The 18783-nt window shown below is 44.8% G+C and overlaps 1 protein-coding gene across 1 annotated transcript; it reads left to right on the top strand.

Annotated features, from left to right (window-relative positions):
• Nucleotides 1-6043: 6043 nt before the first annotated feature.
• LOC138423833 (cathepsin G-like) lies at nucleotides 6044-8925 on the top strand. Its single transcript, XM_069560215.1, has 5 exons — nucleotides 6044-6358; nucleotides 7067-7214; nucleotides 7673-7808; nucleotides 7967-8221; nucleotides 8668-8925. Exons 1-5 carry the CDS (start codon nucleotides 6304-6306, stop codon nucleotides 8827-8829), a joined length of 756 nt encoding a protein of 251 aa, XP_069416316.1. The 5' UTR covers nucleotides 6044-6303; the 3' UTR covers nucleotides 8830-8925.
• Nucleotides 8926-18783: the final 9858 nt, after the last annotated feature.

The following is an 18783-nucleotide window of genomic DNA, read 5'->3' as shown; positions in this document are numbered from 1 at the left end:
TACTTTGCTAGAATTTTAATTAATGAACTTCAGCAAATGCTTATTTATTTCAACTGAATAATCAAATGGCATTTCTTCTTTTATCAATCAATGTGTTGTTTTACAGCAATTGGGTTTGAATAAAAAGTCACCCACTCCTAGGATAAACCCAAATTCATCCTGATATATTACTTTTCCTTGTTGAATTATTCGACATACCTTAATATTCAAGTGATATTAGCTTGTAATATTCCTTTCCCATATTGTCTTTATTGGGTTTGGCTTTGAGGCTTTGCTAGTCTCATAAAGGAGATAGGTAGCATCTCCTCCCCAGAAGATACTGTGTAGTGTTCTTTGAATATTTTGTTGAGATGTTCAGTGAAGCTTTATGAGCATGGGGATGTCCTTGATAAAATGTTTTTGAAAACAGAATCAATTTATTTAATGTTTAGAGGAAAATGATTTGTCAATTTCATGTAGATTTTCAAAATCATTGGCTTCCCAATGACATTTAAGATAACATAGACATGACATACATACATACACACACACACACACACACACACACACACACACCTCCCACATACAAACCCTTTCTCAGTTAATGCAAGTATCTTCTCCCACCCTGTGGCTTTACTTTTCACTGTCTTAATCATATTTTGGATAATCAGAATTTCACTTTTATTCATGCTGTGCTTAGTCACTCACTCGTGCCCAACTCTTTGTGACCCCATAGACTGTAGCCTGCCAGACTCCTCTGTCCATAGGGATTCCCCAGGCAAGAATACTGGAGTGGGTTGCCATGCCCTTCTCCAGGGAATCTTCCTAACCCAGAGATTGAACCGAGGTCTCCCACATTGCAGGAGGATTCTTTACCATATGAGCCACCAGGGAAGCCCAAGAATACTGGAGTGGGTAGCCTATCCCTTCTCCAGGGGATCTTCCTGACCCAGAAATGCAGGTAGATTGTTTACCAGCTGAGCTATCAGGAGAGCCCCACCTCTATTCATATATACCCAATACATTTTTATGTAGCTCATTTATCCATTTTTACTTTGTAATTATTATTGGTTAGGACTTTTTATATCTTAAAAATTTTCCCTTTGTTAAGTTTATAAAGAAGTTCTTTTAAAAGTGTTTCCTTTATTTTAAATAATCAAATTTTATATTTATTCATACTCAATAAATTTTACTATAAATTATGTTTGCCATTATTAATCATTTTAAACTCAGTTTTTGTCTCCATTCTTCTAAAATTTTGACTGTTTATTCACAGTGGATCTTTGAACAGTGCAGGGGTTAAGGGCATTGACCCTCCACCCAATGGAATATCTAAGTAAAACTTATAGTTGGCCCTCCCGTTATGCGGTTTCACATTCACTTATATAATCAACCATGGTTAATGTAGTATGGTAGCATTTACAACTGAAAAAAAAACTTGTATAGAATGAAAAATGAGATGGTGGAGTAGAAGGACTTGAACATACCTCCGCTAATGAAAACACCAAAATCACAACTAACTTCTGAACAACCATTTATGAAAAAAGACTTTGACATACCAGAAAAGATATTTTACACACAAAGACAAAGAAGCTACAATGAGATGTCAAGAGAGGCTCTTTCACAATAAAATCAAACCCCATACCACCAAGTGAGCAACCAACAGCCTGGAAAATAATTATTTCTCAGAAATTCTCTCACAAGAGTGAGACTCCCTAGCCCCACATCAGGCTTCCCAGCCTGGAGATCTGGCACTGGGGGAAAGAGCCCTGAGAGCATTTTCTTTTGAAGGCCATCAGGACTTGAATGCAGGAGCTCCACAGGACTGGGGAAAATGGAGACTCCACTCCCAGGGTGCATATTCAAAGCTTCATGTGCACTGGGACACAGAGCAAAGCAATGACTCCATAAGAGCCTGGGCCAGACCTACCTGGGGGGCCTGGAGGGTCTACTAGGAAGGTGGGATAGCCTATCCTAGGAAGGTGTGGCTCACTGTGAGGGCAAGCACACTGGTGGCAGACACCCCAGGGAATACTCATCAGTGTGAGATCTTCTGGAGGTTGCCATTTGGGCACCAAGACCTGGCATTACTCAACAGCCTGCAGGCTCCAGTGCTAGAATGTCTGTTTCACAATAAAATCAAATAACCCCATACCCACAAGGTAGGCAACAAACAAACTGGAAAATGACTGGAAAAAGTCCCACTCATCAGCAAACATGTTGCCTAAAGTCATCCTGAGCCAACAACTGCCTATAAACACATCCCTTGACATGGCCCTGCCAACCAGCAGGGCAAAACACAGCCCCACCCACCAGTAGCAAGTACTAGTCCTTCCCACCAGGAAGCCTGCACAAGCCCCTGAACCAAGTTCACCCACCAGGGGGCAGACACCAGAAACAAGAAAAATTACAATTCTGCAACCTGAGGAACAGAGACCATGGACATAGAAAGTTAGACAAAATGAGATGGCAGGAAAATATGCTCCAGATGAAGGAACAAGATAAGGCCCCAGAAGAACAACTAAGCAAAGTAAATATAGGCAATCAACCTTGAAGAGAATTCAAGATAATGATGGTAAAGATGATCCACAATCTCAGAAAATGAATGGAGGCACAGACTGAGAGGATACAAGAAACATTTAATAAAGATCTAGAAGATTTAAAGAACAGAGACGAACAATACAGTGCAATATAATTATTGAACAATACAATACAGTGACTGAAATGAAAAACACACTGGAAGAAATCAATAGAATAAATGAGGCAGGAGAGTGAATACATGAACTGAAAGACAGATTGGTGGAAATCACTGTTGCAGAACAGAAGAAAGAAAGAAGGATGAAAAGAAATGAGGACAGCCTAAGAGACCAAACTTCACATTATGAGGAGGAGAGAGAGAGAGAAGGACCTAAGAAAATATTTGAAGAGGTAAGAGCTGAAAAATTCCCTAATATGGGAAGGGAAACACTCACTCAACTACAGGAAGCACAGAGTTCCATGCAAGATAAGCCAAAGGAGGAACAGAGAGACACGTATTGATCAAATTGACAACAATTAAAGAGAAAATATGAAAAGCAACAAATAACACACAAAGAAACCCCATACCATGATCAGCTGATTTTTCAGTAGAAACTCTGCAGGCCAGAAGGGAGTGGCGCAGTATATTTAAAGTGATGAAACGGGGAAACCTGTAACCAAGAATACTCTACTCAGCAAGGCTCTCGTTCAGATTTGATGGAGAAATCAAACGCTTTACAGACAAGGAAAAGCTGCGAGAATCCAACGCCACCAAACCCTCTTTACAACAAATGCTAAAGGAACTTCTCTCGGTGGAATAAAAGGCCACAACTAGAAACAAGAATTATGAATGGGAAAGCTCACCGGTTAAGACAAACATACAGCAAAGACAGGAAATCATCCACACACAAATATGATCTCCAAACCAGCAATAATGAAAAGAGGAGACTACACAAATGCAGGATATTGCAAATGCATTTGAAATTAAGAGATCAGCAACTTAAAACAATATTGTACATCAAAACCTCATGGGAACCAAACCTACAGTAGATACCCACACACACACAAATCCACACACAAATCCAAACATGATACTAAACACAACCATCAAATCACAGGAAGAGAGAGCCAAAGAGGGAGGGAAGGAAAAAGATCTACCAAAACAAATCCAAAACAATTAACAAGATGGCAATAACATACATATCAATAATTGCCTTAACTATAAAAGCTTTAAATGCTCCAACAAAGACACAGACTTGCTGAATGGATACGAAAATAAGGCCCATATATACGCTGGCTGCAGAAGACCCACATCAGATATAGGCACACATAAAGACTGAAAGTGAGGGGATAGAAAAAGGTGTTTCATGCAAATGGAGATCAAAAGAAAGGGGGAGTAGCAATACTCATATCAAACAAAATAACTTTAAAATAAAGACTGTTACAAGAGACAAAGGACGACACTGCATAATGATCAAGAGATCAATCTAAGAAGAAAATATAACAATTGTAAATATATATCCACCCAACATAGGAGGACCTCAATATATGAGGGAAATGCTAATAGCTGTAAAAGGATACATCTATATTTTATTATACTGATAGTATTATCTTAAAAACTAAAGGGTTTTTCCCTCTTTTGTTATTTACTATTTCTTAGTCATGATGAATTGTATCCTTATGTGTTTGCTGAGCTGTTTGTATTTGGCTATATGCTTGTCACTATACTTGAAAAATAACTTTTTAGGTGTAATTCAAATTTTGAAGATAAGTGAATTTCTTCTAGATCTGCCATAGATTCTGCCAGGTACTTTGGAACACAATCCATAAGTACAATAACAGAAATTCAAGGCTTGAAAGTCCATTAAAAAGTCCAGGTAATTATAAACTTTCAAGAAATTATTTGCAGTTACTAACTCAATACCTCTGTTTTGTTAATTTGAGCATGTAGACTTTTAAGTTCACAGCTTATTGTGGGGAGGGTTTGACTAGACTTGTCTGTCTAGACTAGACCTCATGATCTTTGATTTCTACACCATCATTTTAGGTGCTCTTCAAACAGAAGCTCAAATTCTGTGGATTTAGCAAATTCTCTCAGAGAAATAGAGCTACCTGTCTTGATTCCCATTATTCCTTCTGTTTTAACCTAATAATAACTCTTGCATTGGGAGTTCTTCAAGGCTTTTAAGGTTTCCATACATTTTAAACAAGTGTGTCTGGGGTTGGTTTTGGTGGGAAGATTGGCATGAAATCCTAGTCACTGCTAATGAAATCCCCTAAACATCTCTCTACCCAGATCATTAGGAGCATATATTTTACTTCCCTTTTTGCACATGAACCCTCTGTTCTTTATGCTTTCCCCTTAGTTTAAATTAGAGTAACATTTTAAAGACAAAATAAAATTAAAAAGCTTACATAACAATAAATTAAAATTACCCAAAGGCACTAAGTAAAGTGGTTATACTATTTTGCTTTTTTTCCTGTTTTCTGCCTATATCTTTTTGAGATGCATAAGGAAATTTCATGAGGTTGCAATCACTTACATTGTAATAGGGAAGGAATTAAGTTCTTTGCAGCTTTGAGAAAAAGCGCCAAGCTGTGTATATTTGTATATGGGGAGAGGATCCTTAAGTTTCATAAGATTTTTCAAGTGGGCTTATCACAATCCATAACAGGTTGAGAACTGTATTGGTTTTCAATTCTGACATTTTTGCAAACGTTTACTGTATTGTAGGGCTTTCTGTGCCAACACAGAGTCTCCCAAGTATTTTTAAGAGTGTCTAGCAGCCTCCTGTGGAGAAGGAAATGGCAACCCACTCCAGTGTTCTTGCCTGGAGAATCCCAAGGACGGCAGAGCCTGGTGGGCTGCTGTCTATGGGATCGCACAGAGTTGGACACGACTGAAGCAACTTAGCAGCAGCAGCCCCCTGTGTTACTCTACAGAACTCTCCCATCCTTTGTTCTCAGTGATGAATGCCTACTTCTTCATGTGTCACAGGTAGCACAGCAGTGAGCTGCCTCCTTCTTAGGAGCTAGCAGACACAGAGCAGAGATGGGTTTATGTTGATGGGTCTATCACGGATAAATAGGATCTGATGGCTGTCAACAAAATCAAGTCACTGGGCTTTTTCTGCAGGCAGAGAAGCTTCTGGGACACAAAAGCATTCACCTCAGTAGGAAGCAGAAAAACAGAAGCCGTCCCCAGTGTCGTGATGCACCGAGAGTTTGTTGGGGACTCAAGTGACCTGAGAGAGAAGTGGTCAGTGCAGACCTCATTCTTCCCTTTCCCTGGAAGTGCCCTCCACTCACCCAAGAACAGAGCTACTCAGTATACTTGACAACTTCTAGAAAGATGTGGGAGCAGCCAGGGTCTGGGTGGGGCTCAGGACCAGGGAGTGAAGACATGCAGGTTCCATTCTCTGAGGGAGAAGGAGGAAGTAGACAGGTCCCAGCCTTGATGCTTGTGAGGACATTATTGAATTTGGTGGGTTTGGGGTTCTGGGACACAATGCCCAGCCCCAACCTGGTGCCCTAGGTTCCCATTTCTGTGGCCGGCACTGACTCAGCAGCTGTGTGGGCTATTGCACTGAAGGCTTCAGTTACTACCTTCCCCCAGGTCCCTGGCAGTTGGTGGGCAAGCCTCTTGGGAAGCTCTGGGTGATGAAACTTATCACGGCAGCAGGAGAATGGGACTGTGAATTCTCGAGCCCCCACCTCCCACCTTTACCTTTCCTTCCTCTCCCAGGGGCTCAAAGTCTGGCAGGAGGAAGTAGGGGCAGCAACTGACTGGGCAGCCTTGCTGGAAAGATGCGGCCACTCCTGCTCCTCGTGGCCTTTCTCCTGTCCCCCAGGGCTCGGGCAGGTAAGTGACCATTTCCACCCTCAGGGGCCCAACTCCACCCGATAGACTCTGAAGGAAGACCGCCCAGATACTTGCTAGCCCTGTATCATTGGGCAGCTTGCATGAGTCCAGCTTCAGATTCTGAGGGCAGGAATTATATCAGGCCTACCTGGAGAGTCGCCATGAGAGTTAAGTGATGTAGTGTACATAAAGCTCTCAGAACCACCCTGGTTATATCACCTGCTATATAAATGTGCTCTCTGAACTCAGTTGCAGCCCCTGTGTCAGAGCCTAGGGGATCAAGATACAGCGATAACGGGCCCATCAGTTCATCTCTAGATCCTTAAATTCATGAGCCGGACTTCTTAGGGATCTGGAAAGTTCCCCGAGGAAGAAAGTGCCACTGAACTTCAGGGAGAGGCGGCACCAAAGGGCTCTGGGTGCGCCATCCCCACAGTAGAGAAACCCTCCTGTGAGGGAGGCCACAGCTGGCCCCACCTTCCGGGCAGGCGGGAGGGGGCTGAGGCTGGATGGAGAGCCAGCGGCACTTTCTGCAGGATCCTGGCACCTCGCCCAGCTCTGTGCCCTGCAGACCCCATTCTCGCCAACCGCCAGCTCACCCTGCCCCTGCTCATCTCTCCTGCTCCCCAACTTCCAGTCTTTCTGGAGCCATCAAGCTAATGTCCACACACCTGCCAGTGCAGAGATAATCCTAGTGCCTCCTTCCAGGGCAGATCATCGGGGGCCGAGAGGCCAGGCCCCATTCCCGCCCCTACATGGCATTTCTTCAGATCCAAACTCCAGCAGGTCTGACCATATGTGGGGGGTTCCTGGTGCGAGAAGACTTCGTGATGACAGCAGCTCGCTGCTTGGGAAGGTGAGAAATTAAAGAGCCTCTAGGCACCTGCAAAGCAGGTCCAGAAGAGTTCATGAGAGGAGCCATCGAAGGCAAGTTTCTAGCAAAGAATAGGGGACCAAGAGACCAGGAGAAGGCCTGTGTGAATGGATAGAAAGGAGGGTCTGGTCAGAAAGAATAAGAGGGGGAGACGGAAGGCACACCATGGGGCTCAAATTGTGAATTCAAGCTCTTTTTCAACTTCTTGTAGGGGAGGCAAAATTTAAGGTCATTGAATTTCCCCCCACCCCCCATCTCAAGGCTGAGTGGTCTCCCCCATCTCAAGGGGAGGCCTAAGGCACAGAGTTCAGCCCCAGAGCCCTCCTGTCTCTTGGATCCCTTGGCTGAGGTCTTGCTAACCCTGGGCAGTCACTTGACCTGTATCGGGGACCGCAGTTCCTGCAGCTCAAACCTACCTCTAGGCTCCCTTTCCTTTGCAGCCAAATAAATGTCATCTTAGGGATCCACAGTGTCACCGCTTCTGAATGGACGCAGCAGCGCATCCCTGTTCTCAGACCCATCCCCCACCCCAGATACAATCAGCGGAACAACCGGAATGACATCATGTTACTACAGGTACTGACCCTCTGGTTCTTCAACTGGGTGGCTCTCTCCCAGCTTGGGGGGCTTCATGTGTCCTGGGACCATGGAGGGGGAATCAGGGCTGACTCCCAGGGTGGTGGTGGGCATGGGGTGAGCATACAGTCCCTGAGGGCCTGCACACTTCCTGCCAGCTGGCATACAGAGTCAGACAGAATGAAGCTGTGAGGCTGGTAGCTCTGCCTCAGACAGAGGAAATGCTGAGCCCTGGGACCCAGTGCACTGTGGCCGGCTGGGGCCTCACCGGACAGAACAGGAGAGCAATCACACTCCAGGAGGTGCAGCTGACAATTCAGAGGGATGGAGAGTGTCACAGTCGCTTCGATTTCTATACTGGCCAAAAGCAGATCTGTGTAGGGGACCCAAGAGAGAGGAAATCCACTTTCCTGGTAAGACAATGTAGGGTCTGCTGACAGTGCCCAAGACAGGAGGCCCTGGGCACAATGGGCAGAGGGGACAGATTCCACCTCTGTGGCTGCAGCCTGGGGTCCACACCAAAGTGACATGGGGGGGGGGGGGGCTTTTCCCCATCCATCTGGTGTCTGGGGGAATAGGAGAAGTACCAGACACACAGGATGTTCATGTGCAGTATTTTCCTGGGGCCGGTGAGATATCTTGACCTGGGTTGGGCTGGAGAAGTAACCACAGTCAGGGCTGAAGCCCAGCGATGGGAAAATTCAGAAGCTTTTCTTCTGCACCCCACCACCCTCCCATCTCACACACAGCCAGCCCTGGAAGGAGCTCCCCTCAAGCCCCGTCTTCTCTGAGGGTTGGGAGAGGGCAACAGGGGTGGGGAGTCCTGGAAAACAGTGTCCCTTCCCTCCTCTGCCTGTAGGGGGACTCCGGTGGCCCCCTCGTGTGTAGCAACGTGGCCCAGGGCATTGTCTCCTACGGAGACAGGGTGGGGACCCCTCCAGCAGTCTTCACCAGAATTTCCAGCTTCCTGCCCTGGATAAGGAGAACAATGAGACGCTTCCAAGAGCGGACACCAGAGTGACATCCCACGAGACTGACTCTCCTGCTCTGGGGCAGAGCCCAGCTCCAGGGCAGTTCCCAGAGCCTTAATAAACATCCTCGCCTAGAGTGGCAATAACTGATTTCTAATGTGTTCATTAAACATTATTTGTGCACAACAAAGTGTGCCAGGAGTGAGGGTGAGCTTTGTCGAGGAAGATGGGGTCTCTTTCCCAGGAAAAGTGAATCCCTATTCCTACCATCCTGGGGTCAGCAGGAGCTTCTTCCCTCCTCCAAGCTGCCCATTCTTCCGTGTCCCCTCTACCCACAGCCTGGGGAGGCATGGAGGGGCCTACCTCTCCCCAGAGTACGGCTTTCTATTCTCTACCCACTAGAGTATTAAAAAGGACTCCACACTAGGTATTAAAGTGTACCCGAAAACCACGTACCATTGGTGTGAGAAGGATGAGTTGGACAGGCAAACCAAAGGGACAACTGAAATTCTAAACGAGGCCCAATTTAATATATGGTGAACAATTCTCAAACCACTGGGAAACAAACTTTTAATAGGTGTCATTGAAACAAAACAGAATCACTGGATAAAAAAAAGATACAGTTGGGTCCATACTTCCTATCATAATCCAAAATAAGACTCAAATGGGATCAAAGATCTAAATGTTTAGAAATCAAGCCATGCAAGTACTAGAAGAAAGGAAAAAGAAGATTTACTCTCTTTAAAATATCTAACAAACACCCATATCAAAGTTGCGCTTTACACGATGGCCAAGAGACGGGAGCAACCCCAGTGTCTATGGACAGCCAGAGTTTTTCTCCTAAACCCTTTCCCACACCAATCCTCACTGTGCTCTAGACTGGTGTTCTCATTTTCACTGTGATGAGAATCTCCTTCTGGGTTTGTTACTCTAAAATTAAACAAACCTCCACACAATATGTTGACTAAAATAAAATGCCTTTCACCCTGAAGATTAACCCATGACTAATACATCAATATTATATTGAAATAAAGGATTTCTGAAGTGACATAATTTAAACCCAAGCTGTTAGCACCTTAAGGTAACTGTAGAGAATCAGCTCGGAGGCTCTGCATCCATCAAAATGTTAATTACTCCTTGCAGTGTTACATTTCCCACCCGAATTCTTGCAGCTTCCATAATCTGAAATGGAATGATCCATATGCACATATCAAATCCAGCTGGCTCTACACAGATATGCCCTGGCAAACTTGTCCATTTTGTTTATGGGTTCAGGTCAGTTCAGTCACCCAGTGGTGTCCGACTCTTTGCAACCACATCAATCACAGCACGCCAGGCCTCCATGTCTATCACCAACTCCCGGAGTTTACTCAGACTCCTGTCCATCGAGTCGGTGATGCCATCCAGCCATCTCATCCTCTGTCATCCCCTTCTCCTCCTGCCCTCAATCCCTCCCAGCATCAGATTCCTTTCCAATGAGTCAACTCTTCACATGAGGTGGCCTAAGTATTGGAGTTTCAGCTTTAGCATCAGCCCTTCCAATGAACACTCAGGACTGATCTCCTTTAGGATGGACTGGTTGGATCTCCTTGCAGTCCAAGGGACTCTCAAGAGTCTTCTCCAACACCACAGTTCAAAAGCATCATTTCTTTGGCTCTCAGCTTTCTTCACAGTCCAACTCTCACATCCATACATGACTACTGGAAAAACCATAGCCTTGACTAGGCCGACCTTTGTTGGCACAGTAATGTCTCTGCTTTTGAACATGCTATCTAGGTTGGTCATAACTTTTCTTCCAAGGAGTAAGCGTCTTTTAATTTCATGGCTGCAATCATCATCTGCAGTGATTTTGGAGCCCCCAAAATAAAGTCTGACACTATTTCCACTGTTTCCCCATCTATTTGCCATGAAGTGATGGGACCAGATGCCATGATCTTAGTTTTCTGAATGTTGAGCTTTAAGCCAACTTTTTCACTCTCCTCTATCACTTTCATCAAGAGGCTTTTTAGTTCCTCTTCACTTTCTGCCATAAGGGTGTGTCATCTGCATATCTGAGGTTATTGATATTTCCCCCCACAATCTTAATACCCATGTTTATGGGTACTTCTTGTCAAAAATTCATTTGCCTAAAGTTCAGTGTATGCCATTTTCCACAAAATGTTAACAATACATCTTTGACAACATTCAGTCATTTCCTCTAAATTTGATATCACCTACCCATAGGAATTATCTCTTACTTATATGTTCTCAGGGATAACAGTCTCATTATTAAATGTCTGCATTGCCAGATGGAAAGAATACTTGATGGTGAGGGGCAGGAGGAGAGGAGAGAGCAGTGGAAGAGCCCTCGTGAAGCCCTTCCTCTCTGTGACATTTACTTTGAGCCCCAGAGCTGAAGCTCTAATACTTTGGCCATCTGATGCAAGAGTTGACTCATTGGAAAACACCCTGATGCTGGGAAAGATAGACGGCTTGGGGAGAAGGGAACAAAAGAGGATGAGAAGGTTGGATGGCATCACCGACTCAATGGACATGAGCTTGAGCAAGCTCCAGGAGGTGGTGAAGGACAGGGAAGCATGGCGTGCTACAGTCCATGGGGTGACCAAGAGTTGGACACAACTGAGCAAGTAAACAACAACAACCAGAGCGCCACCCAGGTCAGGAATGCCCAGGAAACTCCCAGGACAGACCCGTCTCTCCTCCAAGCCTCTCCCTGCCAGGCAGCTCTCCAAGGCAGCTGTCTGCCTCCAGCCGCCCTGCTGGAACGATTTCTACAGCCCTCACCATGCCCATGTCCATAGGACAGTTCCCTTCATGACCATTTCAGAAGCCAGTTCCACCACTCCTCACAGCTCAGCACACTTCCTTATTAAGCAAACCTCAGCAGCAGAGCTTCGGCAAGAAAACATTTGGCACACCAAAAACTAGTGCAAAAGAACACTGTTCCTCCCGCTCTTTCTCTGCTTTCAACCTCTGTGCTTTGGAAGACCTACTGACTTGTCTGGAAAGTCACAAAACCATGACAAGCTCTAGGATGGAAACCCCCCCAGGAACTTCACTCCTGACCTGATAGCTCAGGCAGACTTCCGGTCCATAGAAACCTGGTGCCTGTGCCCTGGGGCAGGGCATCAGAGTCCGGAGAAGCCAGACACTGGTGATACATCAGAGCTAGCAGCATCACAGAAGTGAGGGCTGGTGACCTTGATCATGGTTGTCTGAGTTTGTCTAGGAAAAGTGGGGACCCCAGGAGCAAGCCACCTTTCTCCAACTCATCCACCAACCTCGAGTTGGAGATAAGACGGCAGCCCAGGGCCAGTCCCAATAGCTCATTTCTTGTGGAAATGTTTACAAGAAAAAGAAAAAAGAAACTCTCAGTATACAAAATCTGCCTAATACATCATGAATCATTTCAAGATTTTAGGCGGCATGACCCCCAGAACAACTACAAACTTCACTAGACTGGTACCTATTGAGACTGCTTTATCACCAGCAATCCACTCCTGGACACATATACAGACAAAACTCTAATCCAGAAAAATATATGCAAACTATGTTCATAGCAGCGTTATTCACAATAGCTAAGACATGGAAGCAACCTAAATGTCCATTAACAGATGAATACATAGAGAAGATGTGGTGCACATATACAGTGGAGTACCATTCAGCCATAAAAAATAATGAAATAGCACCATTGCAACAACATACATGCAACTGGAGATGATCATACTAAGTGAAGTCAGAAAGTAAAAGACAAATACCACATGAAATCACTTAGTGTGAAATCGAAAATGCGGCACAAGTGAACCTATATTCAAAATAGAAACAGACTCATGGACATAGAGAAGAGACTTATGGTTGCCCCTGGGGAGGGGGTGGGGGGAAGCTTGGAGTTTGCAGATGTAAGCTATTACATATAGAATAGATCAACAATAAGGTCCTGCTGTGTAGTGCAGATAACTATATTCATAGTTAATCATAATGGAAAAGAATATTTTAAAAAAGAATTATATATGTATGTGTCACTGAATCATTTTGCTGTATGAAAGGAATTAACACAACATTGTAAATCAACTATACTTCAATTTTAAAAAAAAGGTTGCTTTTTCAAGTTTCCACTGAATTTCCAGAAGTATAATTTTCACAGGCTACATTATGATTCACTGTTTTGTTGTGCAAAAAATTACGAAACCATTTTCACATCCAGAAATTTAACAGGCCTCTCTCCAAACACTTCCCCCCAGTACCCCACACTTGGTTTGCCCTGGCCCAAGAGAATCAGGTGGTTCCATTGATTAGCATCAGCTCTGCATGCTCTGGGGCTTTCCTGAGTTACGAGACCTAGGATGGTACTAGGGGTTCCCAGAAAGACAAGACTCTTTTGTACTCCTTACCTTCTGTCCCAGCGAGCCACAGTTAACGTGAAGTTTTCTCATGCCAGGAACCCCCAACATCTGCTCCAGCCTTGTTTGTTGTCATAAAAATCTACAGGTACCATGTACGGTGGGGAGCACCATCTGACCTTTCTGCCCCATTTGATCTCCCCTGAAAGAGAAAATTTTCCTGGTGTTCCGTCTTCATAGGAAACAGGACAGGAACTGCCAGGTGGCCTAAAACCATGAGACGTTCAGAGGATGATAGTCCTCAATGGTCTTTAGGGACCCAGGTCAATGAGATGGGGGGCCCAGGCTCCCCTGCGCAGCACAGCAGGCTTGCAATGTGACCTGTTTCCCTGGTTAGTTCTTATCTCCCCATAGAGAGGAGAGGTTCAGCCCTTGTTCTGGAGCACTTCAAATACATGTGAGGGGGTGGGGATCTGTCTTCAAGATAAACTACCTGGAAGCTACTCTCTCTGACCTACTCTGGCTCTTTCTTTGTCCCTGAGCTTCTCAGACTCCCTGTGTCCTGCTTACTTCCAGATGAGGCTGGTTTCAAAAACTCAAAACTTTTGAGCTCGTGGAGTAGAATACCCTGGCTTCTTTCTCCCCCATCATGAGCCAGACACATTGTAAATGTCCCACAAATGCTGTTGGATATGTGAATGAACAGTCTCCAAAACTGCTTTGGGTCCTAATGTGATCGGAATTTCAGCACATATTTATCTTTTTAAGCAATTTAACTTTCAAGCCAAAGAGGAACATGTGCAAAGATTAGAAACCAGAGTGAGGCGGGGAAATGGGAGGAGGGGGCCTGGGTGGAAGCCAGCCCCCATGAGGGCCATGGAGTCGGTGGTGAGTTGACACCGTGAGGCTCGCCTGGGTTCTAGATACCTGCTCTGGTGGAGCAGAGTGGCTCAGGAGAGCGGGGTCAACGAGAGGGTGACATCTAGGAAACTGTGAGATGGCTCCTTCATTCTTATTCTAGACGATAGCTCCTGGGACAAAGCAACTCACCCTTAGCTTTGGAGAATGGGAAGTTACAACACACATTCTCAGCTTTCCCTCCCCACCAGGATCCTGTGCCACCCTAATTATAAATAACTTTCCACATGCCAGGGTGTGACCTATGAAAGGGAGAAGACCGACCAGGTCTCCATGGGAGTAGTTTTCTGTAATCTGCATGTCCAGTGGCAGATCTGGAATCTAGCAAATTTCTGGGAATGGACTAAGGTGAGGAACATCATAGTGATAGTGTTGCCGGCACTGGGGAAGTGGTGCTGCTGGAATAAGCCAGGCCTCTGAGGACAGAGGGCCTTCCCTTGTGGCTAGGCTGGTAAAGAATCTGCCTACAATTCAGGAGACCTGGGTTCGATCCCTGGGTTGGGAATGTCCCCTTTAGAAAGGAAAAGCTACCTACTCCAGTATTCTGGCTTGGAGAATTCCATGGGCTGTATAATCCATGGGGTTGCAAAGAGTTGGACATGACTGCATGACTTTCACTGAAGACAGGCACAGTCACTTACCTCCTTTAGCCCCAGGGATTCAGCCAGTAAGAACAAGAGCAACGGCATCTTCTCTGAAAAGCTAAGCAGGTCTGAAGCAGCGTGCAAGTTCTCCTTCCAGGTGTTTTCAATCCTGAGTTTGAAAGGGCAGGCTCAGGCACCACCAATTTACTCCTGGTTCTATTGATTCTCAAGACATGAGCTTTCATCAGAAAAGTCTGTGTGGTAAGGGTGTTGCAGGAGCTGCATTCTTAGGCCCTTGATAGCACAACCAAATTCATCTAGAGAAAGTCCTGGATGGACTTTCTGAACAGAGAAAGGGGGGGGAGGGGGGCTGGTGGCATTAATCAGAAATGGTGTCCCCTTCCTCTAATTTTGATCCTCCAAGACCATAAATCTGACCCCACCATGCCTTGAATTTGTCATTAGGTATCAAAAAGCATACAACTATCCAATTATACTCTGTAGAACTTCACTTTTTTTGGATAGCTGAAGATGTTTATTGTTGTTATCTTTATAAATGCAAAATTACCAAGCAAAAGTCTTTCCTAGAACACATTAGGAAAGAGCCTAGCCATCCATCAGCTTCTTGGTAGTTTTAGGTAACTGCAAACTGCTGGGGATGGGGGTGAGGACCAGTGACTGCAGATGAAGTGGAGGTGGGGTGTCAATGAGAGTGCCAGGAAGATAAGGTAGTGAGAGGATAGAAAAGTCTGAGAAGATGGTTTGACAGACAAATGCACCTGAATTTATTTTATGGTCCAGTCCCAGGTAGCCCTTCTAAAGCCAGTATTGTTCTCAACTTGTTGATATTTCAAAGATTTCAAAGATCCCAATATTAAAGTAGTGGGAAGCATGCAGGTAGTAACAGCAAGAGGATAAACAAAGTTTTGTCATTCATTCTAAGTTTTCTGGGTCACTCCTGGCCCAGGTAATGTGGGTTCCAGGAAAGACCATGATGTGGGCAAAGATTCTGCCCACCGAGGCTCCTTGCTCCTGGTGAGGAACCAGGCATATTTGCTCATGCTATTCTCTGCACATGGGTATTTAAGCATTGTCAGCCTTAAGGGCAAGTTCCAAGCTATGATTCTACTTAGACTACATGCAGTCAAACAGTTTAAATTACTTTTATTTGTTCTTTTATAATTTAATATAGATATGAGAAGACTTCTGGACTCTTATCTCAAACTGGACATAATGTTTAAGATACTTTGCATGTATTGGCTCAGGCCTTACCCGCAAGGAGGAACATATATCTTCTCATTTTCACTCTCTGCCCCAGACATGGCTGTTAAAGAGGATACATGACTTCTTAGCTTTGATGGTTTACCGCTCCTCCCCACCACCAATTTGCAAACCACAAGTATGCTCAGCAATGTTGTAGTAATTTATTAAACACATTGGGCTTTAATGTACCTATAAAATATTATTTATGATGTTTGGGGAAGTATAGAAAATCAAAGAGGATAAACTATAATTTTAGGCCAAAGCAGGTGTTTATCATTTTAATGCATCTTGTCACATAGAACCATGAGCGTTTTCACAATTTCTGTAGCTGGTTTCCTGTGCATTTGGCAGCGCTATCGCGTTTTCCTGACAGCTTTCCTCTAAGCTATTTGGACTCCACCTTGGACTACACTTGTACCCTACATGTGGCTCAAGCCTCCCTTCTCCAGGGCTCCGCGTGGATCCACATAATGTTGATCAGCAATTGTCTCTGTTTGTCTTCTCCCCGCCTCCTCCTGTCTCACCTGACCCACATCTAGCTCTGCTGCTTCGACCAAGGGCAGAAGGCACCTGTGTCGAGCTTGGCTATTATTCCAGGAGAGTAGCTGGCTGCCCCTGTGAAGTCTCTCACTAACAAATCTGGAATTGCTTTAGGACTTTTCAGTGAACAGAAGTAAAAACAAAAAAAAAGAATAAAAATGAATAGGATATCAGATGTGTGGAACACCTCATGCATCTTACAAGTAGGGAGTCCCAGAAGGAGAAGAGACAGAGAAAGGAGCAGAAAAAAAAAATTAAAGAGGGAGTTTGAGAGAGAATGGAAACATGTATAGGTATGGCTGAGTCACTCTGCTGTGCACCTGAAAAAATCACATTATTAATTGGCTATACCTCAATATAGGGTTTCCCTGGTGGCTCAGTGGTAAAGAGTCCTTGCCTGCCAATGAAGGAGATGCAGGTTCGATCCCTGGGTTAGGAATATCCCCTGGAGGAGGAAATGCAACCCATTCCAGTATTCTTGCCTTAAAAATGGACAGAGGAGCCTGGCAAGCTGGGTCCATGGGGTTGCAAGAGACACAACTAAGCGTGCCCATGCACGCATACTCCAATAGAAAAGAAAAAGTTGAAAATTTTTGAATAAATAATGGTTGGAAATTTCACAATATTGATGAAAAACTGTGAAGTATCAACGTTCAAAACCGAGAAACTCAGTGAACAAGTAGGAGAGAGTATCAATATCATAGAAGAATGGGCGAGATTTCCCCCTCTCCTCCTTTCTTTCTATCCTAGATCTCATCATTCTATTTCCAGCCCAGCCCTCTCTTCAGATAGCACCTCTGGCTCATTCTCTCCTACAGTTTCTCCTTCTGTGTTATGCTCACACATGAAAAATGCTGGGGTGGAGCTACTTCTGGGGTCTATGACATTATTCAGACACGCGGCCTCTTCTCCTTGATCTAGAAACCAGAGTTCTCTTAAGGGAAAAGTAACTCCAACAATGCTATCTGTGTGCAGAAGTGGTAGCTGCCCACTTTCTCCAAATAACATCTTCTACTATTAGAACTTTTTAAGAAGAGTTGCAAGAAATTATTTCTTTAAATTACTTTTTAAATTGTAGTAAAATATACATAATAGAAAGTTCACCTATTAACCAGTTTTAAGTGTGCAGTTCAGTGGCATTAAGTACATGAACATCATCGTGCAACCTCCACTATTATCCATCTTAAAAGAATTCTCACCTTCCCAAATTGAAACTCTTAACCCATTAAGTAGTAATCCGCCATTACCCCTTCCCCCCAGCCCCTGGGGATCACCATTCTACTTTATATCTCATGAATTTGCAAGAGATTCTTAGACAAATACAAGAGCCTTGAGCATGATCACATTGTCAGGCTTGTACCTCGTTTATCACTTACACCTTAATAGGTAGCAGGCAAAACCTGGGCCAACAGACTGTAAGAGAAAAGGGAGGAAAAGCGAGCTGGGGAGGGAACAAGTCATCACAAACAAGCCTGCCTGATGCCATCCTGCCCCTGACAGCCAGGTTGAAGCCAAGGTTCCTCCTGCCTTTCCCTGCATGTGTACAGGTAGGCTAGAGAGGCCTCGCTCTCCAAACTCTGGGCCATTTTGTAAGCTAAAGAAAGAGGTGAGAAGCAAATATCCTCGCTCATCTGAGACAACTGAAAGATATCCGAAGCCTGATGAGGGCATCTGTTCTTGTTTTCAAGCAAATAGCCCCAGTTCAAAGTGACTGCTCTCACCTGGGCATTCCTTCTCTAGTCTTTCTACAAACCTCACGTAGTGAGATGGAGAAGGTAATGGCACCTCACTCCAGTACTCCTGCCTGGCAAATCCCATGGACAGAGGAGCCTGGTAGGCTGCAGTCCATGGGGTCACTAGGAGTTGGACACTACTGAGCGACTTCACTTTCACTTTTCACTTTCATGCATTGGGGAAGGAAATGGCAACCCACTCCAGTATTCTTGCCTGGAGAATCCCAGGGACGGGGGAGCCTGGTGGGCTGCCATCTATGGGATTGCACAGAGTCAGACACGACTGAAGTGACTTAGCAGCAGCAGCGCGTATTGAGAAGAATGGGGGACGCAGTGGAAATATTTGTGGAATTGCTTCCAGAAACCACAGCCCTAGTCCTGATCCTGAAATTTGAGAAAACTCAATTTTTGACTTGGTCTAGGAGGTACCAGTCTTGGAGTTGGAGAAGAACTTCCACAAGAGAGGATCCTCAGAGGTTAATGGACTCCAGAATATCTTTAGGAGAATAGATGACGAGCTGGAGGTGTTATTTTTTTCAGGAAAAGAGAGTTACACTGACAGGACGCTAGACAGGACAGCTCCCCTAGATTAAGGACTGCCAGGCTGCCTGAGGTGAAGTTCTTCC

The sequence above is a fragment of the Ovis canadensis genome, chromosome 18, assembly GCF_042477335.2.
Source record: "Ovis canadensis isolate MfBH-ARS-UI-01 breed Bighorn chromosome 18, ARS-UI_OviCan_v2, whole genome shotgun sequence".
Classification (NCBI taxonomy): domain Eukaryota; kingdom Metazoa; phylum Chordata; class Mammalia; order Artiodactyla; family Bovidae; genus Ovis; species Ovis canadensis.
The sequence above is the reverse complement of the archived record's forward strand: the minus strand, read 5'-3'. Positions and strand labels throughout refer to the sequence as shown.